The following is a 13956-nucleotide window of genomic DNA, read 5'->3' as shown; positions in this document are numbered from 1 at the left end:
GGTGGGTCTGAGGATAGAGTGGATGTTTGTATATCAAACTGTTCTCTTCCATCCAGCCGAGGAGGGGGTTCCATTGAAATGACAGATGACAACACTGCCATCCGTGCTCTGACGCAGTTCCCGCTTCCCAAAAACCTCCTGGCCCAAGTGATTCAGATTGCAACCTCTTCCTCCACAGTCAAGGTAAGGTGCTGTTTGCTCCCTGCCCTGGGACCTGCAGTGAGGAAGCTCAGAGGCTCCAGTTGGAATCTCTTTGGATGCTTCTTTGGGCAGCTGGATGTTGGGGGGAGAAGGGAGGTTAATTAGGCTGACAAAAATCAGCCTGAAGAGTGGGAGAAGTCTTGGTGGGAGTGAAGGAAATGAAGCACCAGGAATGCTGTTACTTGAGGTCCAGGCAATAGAGGAGCTGTTGTTTGCATGAAGGAGTCTGTTTTCTAAGATAAGTTGACATTTCCTCTAATGTCTGCACCAAATACAAGTCTGTGTTACTCAGAACTGTGTCATTTCTGCGCTGGTGGAATCTTTCCTCGCTTCGGTTCTTGCCAGTATCCAGCAGTTCTGCTCCTTGATGTGTGTCACCCACCTCCTTTCCAGACCCCACGTGCTTAGCTGTGCTCCATCCCATGTGCTGTCAGACACGTTCTTCTCCACACAGCTGTCTGCTTTCACTTTTGCCTCCACTTATGGGCTTGAGGTGGAATTTATGCTGATAGAATGGCTGGGTTGCAGAAGCCCACAATGCTCGTCCAGTTTCAACCCCTTGCTGTGTGCAGCACATCAGGCTGCCCAGAGCCACATCCAGCCTGGCCTTGAGCGCCTCCAGGGATGGGGCATCTGGAATTCTGTGCAGTAAACACTGCTTAGAAGTGTTAGGCTGTCTTTTAAAGTCAGCCTGTGCCGGGCTCTCACCCCTCTCTCCCACCCTTCAGGAATACATGCAGTTCCGTACGGTTGGCACCAAGACCAAGATCTGCAAGCTGACGCTGCGCTGGCCCTGTCCCATGACTTTTGCAGCCAAGGGCCGTCGTAAAGTGGAGGCAGAAAACAAAGCAGCAGCCTTGGCCTGTCAGAAGCTGAAGGTAAGCACACACGGCTCCCTCCTGTCACACAGAGATGCTCCTTGCACCTGATTCTCCATATTTGAGCCTGATGTGATGGCGTGTGAAACTTCCTTACCTCTGATTTCATACCCAGTAAACCTATATTTCCAAACCTCTGGAATCAATCCCAGTTGCTGTTGTACCCCTCTGGTATCAAACCTGTGATGACCCTTTAAGGCTGTTTTGAGCTCTCAACAAGTGATGGGTGGGGATTGCTCTCGAAGTGTTGCTCTCTTGGACACCTCAGTTTCTGCTGGGACAGACTGCCTTCCTGTTTCATAGATGAGCTCATCTGGCAACATGGCTGCGTTAGGTTTCTCTGTGGACTCTAAAGCCATCAGAGGAAGTCCAGGAAAACAGCATAAGGCTTGGTACTGAGCTGTCCCAGCGTACCAGGGCTGCAGCAGGAGAGTTAATAGCCCATGCCAGCAGGGTTTTGTCACAAACGGCTGTGGCTGTGGTTTCTTTGACAGGTCTTACTGAGACCTTGTGAGCACCATGCTGAAGGAGTGAAGCCTTTTGCTTCCACGTGTCCATTTCTGCAATAGGAACATCTCCTGTTCCTTGCCCTGGTAAAAGCAGGACACGAAGGGTTGGGACTGCAGGGTGGGCAGTCAGCCCATCAGGACCTGCTGGACCCGTCTCTGTTGTCGTGACGCGTGCAGCCATCTCGTCTGATGTTCTTCTTTGCTTTTGTCCTTCTCAGAGCCTTGGCCTGGTGGACAAGAACAACAACCCACTCAGCCACGCTATGTATAACATGACTTCCCTCCGGGAGCTTGGTGAGAACCAGAGGAAGCCGTGCCACATCAAAGTCCCTGAAGCAACCCTGCGTAAGATTGAGAACTACCTGAATCATGTAAGGCTCAGAACCGCCTTTGGTTGATCACCTTTAACTTCAGAAATTGTACATTGCCTGGGAACTCTGTGTCGTGGTGCTGGGGGAGTTCATGGCTCACAGAACTGATCAGTCTTTGTTGAGCCTTGGAGAAAGGAGACCCTTTATGTGCAGCGGGCCTTCTCTGGGTTCTTTGTTACAAGCAGATCTTGCTTCCCTAAAACTGGTTCTGCTTTGTTCCTTTACAAGGCCAGCTGCTGGTAAATTTGCAGATCTCCTTTGGCAGTGTCTCTTCTAGTATGTGCAGTGTAGTGGTGGGTGCAGGTCCCCCAGCACCTGCCTGTGTCCACCCAGGAGATGCCTCTCCCTGGTGGGAGGCTGATAGGAGCTGAAGCAATGTTCCCTGGGGACAGGATGAGGTTCCCTGGGAGCATTCATCGTCAAAGCAGGAGTTAGTGCTGAGGTTAGCTGAGGATGAGTGTGGCACAGGTATAAAGTCTGCAGCTAATTGAAGTCATTGGAAATAGTGCCCATGTTTGGAAGGTGACCGGTGGTCGCTGTGCCACGCTGATGCGCTTTGGAGCTGCACGATGTGGATCTCTGGGATGCTTACAGTTTTTGCAGATACCATAAATGAAGCAGTGGTGAGAATGTTAGGAAGCCAAGCCTGTGCCTAAGGCAGCAGCTGTTTCTCAGTGAGCTGTTCTAAGTGGCTGAATCAAGGGTTGGAAAAGTTAGAAAAACAGCAACATCTTGTGAGTGCCTGGTCTGCCTCCATGTGTACGTTGCCACGAGCTGTCACAGTGCATGCAAGGCTTGCTTTTGTGACTCTGAAGAAGCCTGAATCCAGAACTACTGATCTGCAGCTGGACCTTTCATCCTCTGAACACCTGGGTCTATGGTTTGGTTTGTGTTCCTCTCAATTCCACTGTTGCTCCTTTTTAGTTATTTCTGTGGGATGTTTGGCTTTAAATTTAACCAGGACTGAATATTTCTGGCCTAGCTAAGCACTTAAATTTTGTGCAAGTTACCTGTCTGGACTTCCTCAGCATGAGGAGAGTGGTGGGACAACTTGATGGCATCAAACATTTGGTTTCTGGGGTGGATGCATCGCTTGCATACAGTGTAGACACTGAGTTGGAGAGTGTAAGGTACAGTTCTGTGCCTGTCAGTTTCACATTGGTGTTAGTGTTTCTGTCAGGACAGATCGTAGAATCACAGATTGGCCTGGGTTGCAAAGGAGCACGATGCTCATCTGTTCCAACCCCTGCTGTGTGCAGGTTGCCAGCAGCCCAGGCTGCCCAGAGCCACATCCAGCCTGGCCTTGAATGCCTGCAGGGCTGGGGCATCCACAGCCTCCTTGGGCAACCTGTGCCAGTGCCTCACCACCCTCTGGGGGAAAAACTTCCTCCTCATATCTAACCTGGACTTTAGGAGACACAATAAGGAAATTGCAGGGAGCTGCTCAAGTTGCAGTCTGAGTTGAGGTCATTTAAAGTGAGAATTAGGGGGCTGAGTTACGCCAAGTCTAAAGAGATTTGAATGCAGCTTTTTGGTCACTGCAAAACCCCTCTGACCGAGTCCCTTTTGGGCACTTCTCCTTTCCTTCTGATGACTGTCCCCAATCTGTCCCTCACAACTTGCTCCGTCTCTCCCAGTATCCAGTGGACATCAGGGAGTCCAGGCCCCGGATTGCTGATGACATGATGAACCTGAGCAAGGAGTCGGGCGCCATCAGTGACGCCATCACGGGGAAGACGTACATCCCTATGCTGGAAGCGGAGGAAGTGCGCCTCAGTCAGAACCTGCTGGCCCTCTGGAAGAGGAGGGGATCCTCGTGGCAGGAGAGCCACCCGCTGCCCGTGGACCCTCACAAGGACACCATCCTCTCAGCCATCGAGCAGAACCCCGTGGTGGTGATAGCGGGAGATACGGGCTGCGGGAAAACCACGAGGATCCCTCAGCTCCTGCTGGAACATTACATCCTGGAGGGACGCGGCGCCCGCTGCAACGTCGTCATCACGCAGCCCAGGAGGATCAGCGCCATCTCGGTGGCCCAGCGCGTGGCACAGGAATTGGGTCCCAACATGAGGAAGAACGTGGGCTACCAGGTGCGGCTGGAGAGCAAACCCCCGGCCCGGGGAGGAGCCCTGCTCTTCTGCACCGTGGGCATCCTGCTGCGGAAGCTGCAGGGAAACCCCAGTCTGGAGGGCGTCAGCCACGTCGTGGTCGACGAGGTCCACGAACGAGACGTCAACACGGATTTCCTGCTCATCCTGCTCAAAGGCATCCAGAAGCTCAACCCCGACCTGCGCCTGGTCCTGATGAGCGCCACGGGAGACAATCAGCGCTTCTCGCATTACTTTGGGGATTGCCCTGTGGTCAAGGTGCCCGGTTTCATGTACCCAGTGAAGGAGTACTACCTGGAGGAGATCCTGGCCAAGCTGGGTAGGCACCGACACCGGCACTACGAGATAAAGGTGGGTATGTGTGCAGCGCGGCCTTGAAGCTCTTCCCCCTGCACGAGGGCCTTTGGCATATCAGCAGGGGGAGAGTTTGGGCCTGCAACTGGTCCCTCCTTCCTGTTGTTCGTGAGCAGTGTTCGCTTAGCTTTCGTTGCAGGTCAGCACTCACGAGCTAAATTCAGCTTAGCAGTATCCCTTGTGTTTTAGTTAAGGTATGGGTGAAGGCAGCTTCATGTTTGGGTTTAAGTTGCTTTTTTCCCCTCTTTGAGGTGTGTGTGTGTCTGAGTAAGCTACCAGCTCTGTGTGCTTGTGCGTATGCAGCATGAGAGTCTGGTGCAGGATCCAGATGGCTGTGCCTCGGAGCAGTCGTGTTAGCAGGCACTCGTGGTCCTGCAGCACTCGGTTCCTTCGTGGCTGCTTTGTGCAACTGCTCTGAGTGCTCCACGTTGTTCTTTGGAGAGTGCCTCCAGGGCTGTGCTGCGGGTAACCTCGCTTCAGTGGCACGACGTGGAGCCGCAGAGTGCTTGAGATTGGAAGAATCCTTCATTGCAGGTTCATCTAGGCCAGCCCCCCTGCTCAGAGCATGGTCAGCCCCAGCAGGCTGCTCAGGAGGAGCTTTTCAGCATCTCTAAGGGTAGATACTTCACAGATTCTCCAGTGTTCAATCTCTCCCTGAGTAAAGACGGATTTTTCCTGTGCTTAAATAGAATTTTCTGCATTTTATTTGTGCCCGTTGCCTCTTGCCCTGTCAGTGGGCACTGCCAAGGAGAACCTGGCTCCCTCTTCTTCGTTATAAAATATTGGATATTCCCATTGAATAATTATACAGGTTAAGCTGCCTCTACTCCAGGCTCTCTGTCTTTCCTCACAGCAGGCATGTTCCAGACCTTCATCATCTCACGGCCCTTCCCTGGACTCTCTTTGGTGGCTCTGCTTCATGTGGGAGCCAGACCTGGCTGCAGTGTGCTCACCTGAGGAGCAGGATCACCTCTGCCAACCTGCTGGCAGTGTTTGGTGCAGCCTGGGGAGCTGGAGCTCGTTCTGGCTGTGTTCAGTTTGGTGTCCATCAGGATTCTAAGCAGCTTTCCAGCTGGCCGGCCCTCAGCCTGTCCAGGAGTTTGCTCCTGAGGCTGCAGACTTTGGCTTTCTTCTTTCTGAACCACACGAGGTTTCTGTCAGCCTGTGGAAGTTCCTGTCTGTGTCTGAGCAACCGTCTGGTGTACCAACCACATCTCCTAGCTTTGTATTATCAGCAGACTTGCTGAGGGTGTCCCGTTGCTTTCAGGGCCACCTTCCTGTTTCTGCTGTGGCTGGGATTTTTACCCTGCTGCTTTTAGGCTGGCCTGACACACTTGTTCCAAATTACTGAAACATAAAAGCTGCTGTTCTGTGCCTGGTGGATTTGAAGGCCTGGGGTATGCATGGCATAGTTCTGTCCCATGAAATTTCCTTTAAGTGTTGCTACTTATGAGGTGCTGCTCAGTAGAGGTTCCCAAGTGTCAGCTAGCTTTCAAGCCTGGAGAACAGGAAAGACAGTGCATAATAATCACAGCACAGCAGAGGAAGCTGGCAGTGCTGTGACTGGAGCAAGTGCCAGATGGAGCAGAGCAGGCTCCTGAGCTTCCTGCTCCTGGGGAGGCCATCCAGCTACAGGCACTTGCTCTCTCCAGAAGATGTTTTGGGATTCTGTGCCCCTTTCTGCTGGATCACTGCTTATTGCTCCACATGTGTCCTCCTGGGACCACAGAGTGTCCAGAATTGGAGGAGCCCATACTGATCGTTCAGTCCAACGCTGGGCAACCTAAGAGTTGAACTGGAGATGTGAGAGTGTTGTCCAAATGCTTTTTGAGCACCCAGCAAACTGGAGGCTGTGACCACTTCCCTGGGCAGCCTGTCCCAGTGCCTGACCATCTCTTCAGTGAAGGATTCTTCTTTAGTATCTGTCCTGATCCTTGCCTGATGCAGCTGGGAGCCATTCCCTTTCATTCTGCCACCAATGATCAGCACTTCCTCTGCTCCCCACCTTGAGGAAGCTGCAGACAGCAGTGAAGTCATCCCTCAGTCTCTCAGTGGAGCAGACCAAGTGTCTTCAGCTGCTCCTCATAAATTGTGCCCTCTAACCCTTTCACTCTTTGTTGCCTTGCTTTGCACACATCTGGATATTTTATATCCTTTATATTGTGGATCCCAAAGTACTGCACGCAGTTCTGAGGTGAGGCCACAGCAGTGCTGAGTGCAGTGTGACCACTATCACTGACCTCATCAAGTGAGCTTACCTGTGCTTGCTGCCCCCCAGGACACTCCTGCCCCTGACTCCTGTCTTGTCTGGCTGCTCAGGCAACTTGCTGACTCCTATTGAGCTTACTGTGAAGCAGAGCCCCTCGATCCCTTCTGAGGGGCTGCCACTTGTCCCCAGGCTCTGTGTACATCCAGGATGACTGCATCCCTGCTGCAGAATTGGTTGTTTGCTCTTAGTTAATTTCACGTGCTTGGTGATTGCCCGGCACTCTATCAGGCTGCTCTGCAAGGCCTCTTTACCCTTAAGGGAATCAGTGGCTCTTCCCAGTTCAGTATCATCCAGAAATGTATTCAGTGCACTCAACTCTTGTGTCCAGGTCTTTGAGTGAAGTACAGAAGAGAACTGGCCCTAAAATGAAGCCCTGCAGAGCCTGGCTGCTGATGTTGCAGTGTGCCCTAGAAGCCTTTGAGCCTGGCCCATCACTGCTCTGTGTCTGGCTGTGTGCTGGGCCCTTTGTCTACAGGGATAATGTGACATTATCAAAAGCTTTGCCAGAAACCTCATAGCCCACAGCTGGTGGGTGAAAAGAAGGGAGTGGAACCTTGTCATAAAAGACTGTAAAGCTAGAAGGAACGACTGGTCTGCTGTGAACCCATGTTGGTTCTGACTGATGGCATCTTGCAAGTGTTTCTTCACTAACTCCTAGAACAGCCTTCAGAAGTTTTCAGGTACTGATTACCACCATCATCTTTCTTGCCCTTTTTAAAGATCAGAGTAATGTGAGCAAGCTTCCAGTTGACCAGGACTGACCAAATTCCTAAGACTGGCAGCAGGTAACAGAGAGGCCTTTCAGGACCCTGGGATGAATCCCATTGGAGTCCATAGACTAACTGCATTCAGTTGCAGCAGTAAATCAAGTCAGCTGGGAGCTTATCACTCCTAGGTTGTGGTGCTCCAACCCAGGGTTGATGTTAAGGTGGAGGTGAAGAAGCCATTAAATGTCTGCTTTATCTTATCCCTGTTTGGATGGCCAACTTTATCAAGTAAAAATCAATACAACAAAAGAATGCACCACTTCTTTCTAACTATCCATCACAGCTTCGGTTCGGAGCTTTGGCCATGTGAGCTTCTTCCTGTGAAGGCAGAGGGCACCTCTGTAGTCCTTCTGTATATCCTGACCTTGCTTCCAAGCCCGCACGCTTTGCTTTTCTGCCTGAGCTCCAGGAGTTCCCTCTTCAGCAGGCTGCCTTCTGCCTGCTTGCTTGGCTTCCAGCACGCTGGAATTGCCTGTTCCCACCCTCTGAAGAGATGGCTCTTCAAATCCACCACCAGTGGGGGCCCCCTTCCCATTCCTGACCAGTTCCTCGAGCAGCCTGCTCTCCTACAGCCCATGGCAGTGGCTCTGCTGCCTGTCTTCTCCGTATCGCCCGAGATTTTCAGCTCAGCCATTGCATGATCACTGTGGTTGAGGCAGCCACCACTCATCGCTTCACCCGTGAAACCTTCTCTATTTACAAACAGCAGAGCTGGGATGGCACTCTTCCTGTCAGCTCCCTTAGTACCTGTATCAAAACGTTACCTTGCTGTGCTTACTGTTTTATCCAGCAATCAGATGATGAATGTGTCCTTGATCTTGATCTGATCACCGACCTTGTACTCCAGATTGACGCCCATGGAGAACCAGGTAGGTTCTGTTTTGCCCCCTTCCCTTTTACTCTTCCTGGGGGAAAAAGAGAAGTGGTATCTGCAGAGCCCAGACCCCTGGCAGAGAAAACACTGCCAGAGCACCCTGCATTCCTGCTGCAGTGAGCGGTGGCAGGCAGTGTGATGTGACCTCACTCTGAGTCTCTGACTGAGCCAACATCTGAGTCCTCCACGTCTCAGCCAGAGGAAGTGAACAGTGCTCACAGCAGTCCCTCAGATTTATTTCTGGAGTCCAGAAGGGTCTCTGGGGGCTGGGTTGGGTGCTGATCCTGCACTGGTGCCTCAGTCGTGGTGTCCCGAGGTCCAGCAGTTGCTGGGCTGGAGTGCTGGACTCATTTGTGCACCAGCCTGTGCTGCACTGTTTGGTTACATTCCTGTACTGCAGAACCATCCCCACTAGGTGCCGTTCCCTAGGAGGTGTTGGGGTTGTGAAGAAGGCAGTATTCTACAATTACTTCTAAGGGCTTTCAATGTTTTAAGGCTGATAGAAGATATTCACTCCCAGAATGCAGCTAGCCTTGTTCCTTTCTGGTTTTCAGCTCTGTTCTGTTCACAGAATTGGATGCAGCAGGTGCTGGGATGGGCTGCCCTCAATGGCTGTGCCTGTCCCTTGTTCAGAAGTACGATGGCAGTTCCTTTAGTCATCAGCTGGCAGTGGGCATCACAGCCCTGGGCCCTGCTGTGCAGGTTTCTTGGGCCGAGGGGAAATTCAGGGCACGTTCTGTCTGTGCAGCAGCAGCAGTTTCTGTGTCCCCAGCTGGGGAGGATGCTTGCATTCCCACACCACTTGTTCTTGCTCTGTTACAGGTGGGATCCTCTGCTTCCTGCCCGGGTGGCAGGAAATCAAAGGGGTGCAGCAGCGCCTGCTGGAGATGCTGGGCTCTCAGAACAGCCGGTACCTCGTCCTGCCAGGTGAGATGGGCCAGGCTTCTCCCCAGCAGCCAGGAGAGGGGCAGCTGACTGCATGAACCCCTCCAGCAGCTGCACGTAGATACAGAGCGAGTCTGTGTGCTCTGATGTGTGAGGAGTGCGCGTAAAGCACAAATAACTGCTAGCAGAGGCTGGCCAAACCTGTGTGAGATCAGGTAAGCTGCCTTCCTGTCTGCCTCCAGCAGTGCAGAGTTAGGTGAGGAGGAGACTGATGCATTCCGTGTCACTGGAGCCTTGATAGAAGAGCTCTTTGGGACTGTTTTGTGGGATGTCTGTTGCTCACCTTCTACTTATGAATGTCATGTTTTAGGTTTCCCTCCTGGGATACAGAACAAGTCAGTATTTCCCTGCAAAGCTTGAAAGATTTTTGTTCTGTTTTGGATTTCTTGCTTTAACAGTCTTCTGCATTCAGTGTCAGACAGGTCAGAGGGGTGCATCTCTGAACAGCTCAGTTGCTGATTAATGCAGGTGCTCTGACAGAACTGCACGTTCCCGTGCTTCCCTGCCCTTTGTGCAGTTGCTGGAAATCTCTCTGTCACTGATTTGTAGTATGGAAAACAGGATATAAAAATGTTACGGGCTCTTGTCAGCATGCATTTCTGATGGAGTGAAACCAGGCAGCAGTGGGGCTGTCCATCTCCTGCCTCAGACCTTTTGAAAAGGGGAAGCTGAAGGACTGGGGAAGGGATGGGATGATGTTCTGGTGGTGCCAATCACCTCGTCCTCGTGCAGCAAAGCAGCTCAGCAGGGCAGGGCTGACTCTGCTTTTCCCTGCCAGTGCACTCCAACATCCCCATGATGGACCAACAGAACATCTTCCAGCGGCCTCCACCTGGCGTCAGGAAGATCGTCCTGGCCACCAACATCGCTGAGACCTCCATCACCATCAACGACATCGTCCACGTGGTGGACAGTGGCACGCACAAGGAGGAGCGCTATGACCTGAAGACCAAGGTACCAGGGCCGAGGGGAGCGCTGAGCTTTGCAGGCAGATGGCATCCTGATGGCACCCGTGTGCTGAGTGCCTCAGGCCTCTGCGCCGCTGCTCGCTGGGGAGCGGCAGTGCTGGGATGCAGGAGGACGACGGGGCTTCCCTTCCCGTTGGTGGGTTGTGAGGAGTTCCTGGGGTCTGCAGACCGGATGGAAGGCTGTGGCTGTGCAGGGCAGAGAGCTGCAGGAGCATTCATATCTGATCCTTCTTCTTCCAGGTGTCTTGCCTGGAAACAGTCTGGGTGTCCAAATCGAACGTGGTGCAGCGGCGAGGGCGCGCCGGCCGCTGCCAGTCGGGGTTTGCCTATCACCTCTTCCCTCGCAGCCGCCTGGACAAGATGCCAACGTACCAGGTGCCAGAGATCCTGCGCACCCCGCTGGAGAACCTGGTGGTTCAGGCCAAGATCCACATGCCAGAGAAAACAGTAAGCAGCCAATTGAAGCAGGATGCGGCGTGCCGGGGGCCCGCTCCAGAGATGAGCTCTCTGCCTCAATCCAGTGCTGATGGCTCTAGTTCTTGCTTCCCCAAATGCACTGCTATCCAGAGAAGACCAGAAAACACAGAGATTATTTTGATGAGTATGTCTAGAGCTAGACTCTGTGCGTGAGTGGAGAGGACTGTGCTTATGTCCCTGTAGGGGAAACGAGGGGAACTCATGGCCCTGGGGCAGAACAGTGGGCTCATGGAGGCTTTTCCATGTGCTGGGAAACATGCCTTTTGTTTTCCCTCTGTGTATTGCAGGCAGTTGAATTTCTCTCCAAGGCTCTGGACAGCCCTGACATCAAAGCTGTGGATGAAGCAGTGATTTTGCTGCAGGAAATCGGTGAGCTAATGCAATGTCCTGGTGTGGGTGTGATGGGAACGTGTTTGCTGTCTGAATGTGGGAAGTGAGAGCTGGCACAGGATCCTGTGGGACAGACTGGGCAGGATTGTCCCCAGATAAGGATGGCGACAGCACACATTGTGGTGCTGGTTCATTTCCTGCACTGCTTTGCTCAAGGAGAGGGGAGATCTTTACTCAGAAGTTGGTGAGGCGCCCCAAGCTGCGCTGCCCGCCCTTGGAGAGGTGCCTGAGGCTGTGACTGGGCTCTGGGCCCATGGCAGGGGTTGGACGTGGGGGGCTCTCGGGGTCCTTTCCAACCCCAAGCATTCTGAGATTCCATGGCCCCTGTGCTGCGTGCTTTATCGGCTTACACCAAATAATCCAAGCACTGAGATCCTCCTGGCGGATCCCCAAAGCAGCTGGCTGCCACTTGTCTCCTGCTTGGAGCTGCTGCTGACGCCCTCGCGTGCGGCTCTGTTGCAGGGGTGCTGGACCAGCGAGAAGCCCTCACCACGCTGGGCAAACGCCTTGCCCAGATCTCCACAGACCCTCGGCTGGCAAAGGCCATCGTCCTGGCGTCCATCTACCGCTGCCTCCACCCTCTGCTCGTCATCGTTTCCTGCCTCACCCGGGACCCCTTCAGCAGCAGCCTGCAGAACCGTGCGGAGGTGGACAAGGTGAGGAGACCTCCAGGAGAAGGGTGGGAGGGGGCAGGAGAGGGGCTGTCGCCTGGCTGACCTTGCGTCCCTCTGCCAGGCCAAGGCCGTTCTGAGCAGGGAAAGTGGGAGCGATCACCTCGCCTTTGTCAGAGCCGTGGCGGGCTGGGAGGAGGTGCTGAGACGCAGAGACAGCCGTGCCAGGGATAACTACCTGCAGGACTACTACCTGTATGGCCCCAGCCTTCGCTTCATCAACGGTGAGTCCCACGCGCCTGCTTCTCCTCCTGTCCCCTGAAGAGGCTGAAGCACTGCTCCTGTTTAATACCTCAGTGCTGTGCTGGGCCCCGCGCTGTCAGAAAGATGTGGGGGGACAGGAGTGTGTCCAGAGAGGGGCAGCAGAGCTGGAGGGGTCTGGAGCCACGGTGCTACGGGGAGTGGCTGAGGGAAGTGGGATGGGGCAGTCTGGAGCAGAGGAGGCTTAGGGGAGGCCTCGCTGCTCCCCACAGCTCCTGAAAGGTTGGGGTGAGGTGGGTTTGGCCTCTGCTCCTAGAAGCAATAGTATGAGAGGTGATGGCCTCAAGTTCCAACAGGGGGATGTTCAGGTTGGATATTAGGAACAACTACTCCCTAGGAGTGGTTGGACACTGGCACGGCTGCCCAGGGAATGGGGGGGGTTACCAGCCCTGGGGGTGACCAGAACTGTGGGAATGTGGCACTCAGGACTGTGGTCAGTGGGCAGGGTGGGCTTGGGCTTGTGGGTCTCAGAGGGTTTTTCCAACCCGAATGACTCTATGAAAAGCAGAGTGCAGAAATGGGATTGGCCTGCAGGTGAATCCTGGCTTTGGAATTCAGGAGTGCAGAGGCAGCCCCGGCTGCAGGAGGCCACAGGCAGGAAAGTCTGTTCTGGTGCCAAGGCAGAGCCTCCAAGCTGAGCTGGAGCTGGAGCTGCCCTGCTGGGGTCGTTTCGTTGCTGGTGGGAGAGCAGAGGGTTCAGCAGTGCCGTCTGTTCCCCGCAGGCCTTGTCAAGCAGTTCTCAGAGAACCTCTACGAAGCCTTCCTGGTGTCCTCGCCATCTGACTGCACCATGCCTTCATCTGTATGTAACCAGTACAGTGAAGAGGAGGAACTGGTCAAGGGAGTCCTCATGGCCGGACTGTACCCCAACCTCATCCAGGTACAGGTCCCCACTCTGCACTCCCTGCTGGGCGTCTGATCCTCCTCTGAGGAGCGGGGCTGCGCCGCTCGGTTCTTGTAGGCTGGCTGGGAGCCGCCCAGGTGGGATCTTGTGCAGGACAAAGCTGCTCTGTGGGCAGAGCCTGAGGTGTTCTTCTCCTTCCAGGTGAGACAAGGCAAGGTGACCCGCCAAGGGAAGTTCAAGCCCAACAGCTACGCGTACCGGACAAAGGCGGGCACCGTTCTGCTTCACAAGTCAACCATCAACAGGTGAGCGAGCCACGCGTGTGAACGCACCGGCCCAGAGCCTCGGGGCTCTGCTGCGTCCGGCGATGGCTGACAGGGCTCCCCTGTGCAGGGAGGCCTCCAAGCTGTACAGTCGCTGGCTGACCTATTTCATGGCCGTGAAGTCCAACGGAGGGGTGTTTGTGCGGGACTCCTCCCAGGTCCACCCGCTGGCTGTGCTGCTCATGACTGACACCGACATCCACGTCCGAGGTGAGTGTGCAGGGCCTGGGGTGAGCCCTGGGGGAGGGATTTGCTGGGCTGGGCTTCAGGGGAGGAGCAGGGTCTGTCCTCTGCTCGGCTCTTGTGAGGCCCCGTCTGCAGCACTGCCTCCAGGCCTGGGGCCCCCAGCACAAGAAAGGCACAGAGCTCATGGAGCGGGTCCAGAGGAGGCACTGAGGTGCTCAGAGGGCTGGAGCAGCTCTGCTTGAGGAAAGGTTGAGGGAACTGGGCTTGTTGAGCTTGGAGAAGAGAAGGGTGCAGGGAGACCTCATGGTGGCCTTCAGTGCTTGAAGAGAGCAGATAAACAGGAGGGGAATGGCTGTGTGTGAGGGTGGGTGGTGATGGAACAAGGGGAATGGTTTTAAAGTGAGACAGGGGAGGTTTGGGTTGGATGTGAGGAGGAAGCTTTTGAGCCAGAGGGTGGTGAGGCACTGGCACAGGTTGCCCAAGGAGGCTGTGGATGCCCCATCCCTGCAGGCATTCAAGGCCAGGCTGGATGTGGCTCTGGGCAGCCTGGGCTGCTGGTT

At 54.3% G+C, this 13956-nt stretch overlaps 1 protein-coding gene across 5 annotated transcripts in view; it reads left to right on the top strand.

The window, feature by feature from the left end:
• DHX30 (DExH-box helicase 30) overlaps positions 1-13956 on the top strand; it is a 35674-nt gene that overhangs the window by 19891 nt on the left and 1827 nt on the right. For all 5 annotated transcript variants that reach the window (XM_052695039.1, XM_052695040.1, XM_052695036.1 and 2 more), the window contains 14 exons: positions 57-183; positions 930-1079; positions 1807-1959; positions 3597-4418; positions 8248-8326; positions 9154-9258; positions 10055-10230; positions 10485-10691; positions 11009-11090; positions 11574-11767; positions 11847-12006; positions 12766-12923; positions 13089-13192; positions 13281-13420. In XM_052695039.1, coding sequence (XP_052550999.1) covers positions 57-183; positions 930-1079; positions 1807-1959; positions 3597-4418; positions 8248-8326; positions 9154-9258; positions 10055-10230; positions 10485-10691; positions 11009-11090; positions 11574-11767; positions 11847-12006; positions 12766-12923; positions 13089-13192; positions 13281-13420 — 2657 coding nt within the window. The remainder of the gene's footprint in view (positions 1-56; positions 184-929; positions 1080-1806; positions 1960-3596; positions 4419-8247; positions 8327-9153; positions 9259-10054; positions 10231-10484; positions 10692-11008; positions 11091-11573; positions 11768-11846; positions 12007-12765; positions 12924-13088; positions 13193-13280; positions 13421-13956) is intronic.

Source organism: Tympanuchus pallidicinctus, unplaced genomic scaffold (assembly GCF_026119805.1).
Source record: "Tympanuchus pallidicinctus isolate F22 unplaced genomic scaffold, pur_lepc_1.0 scaffold3, whole genome shotgun sequence".
Lineage (NCBI taxonomy): Eukaryota > Metazoa > Chordata > Aves > Galliformes > Phasianidae > Tympanuchus > Tympanuchus pallidicinctus.
This window is presented reverse-complemented; position numbering and strand designations above follow the sequence as displayed.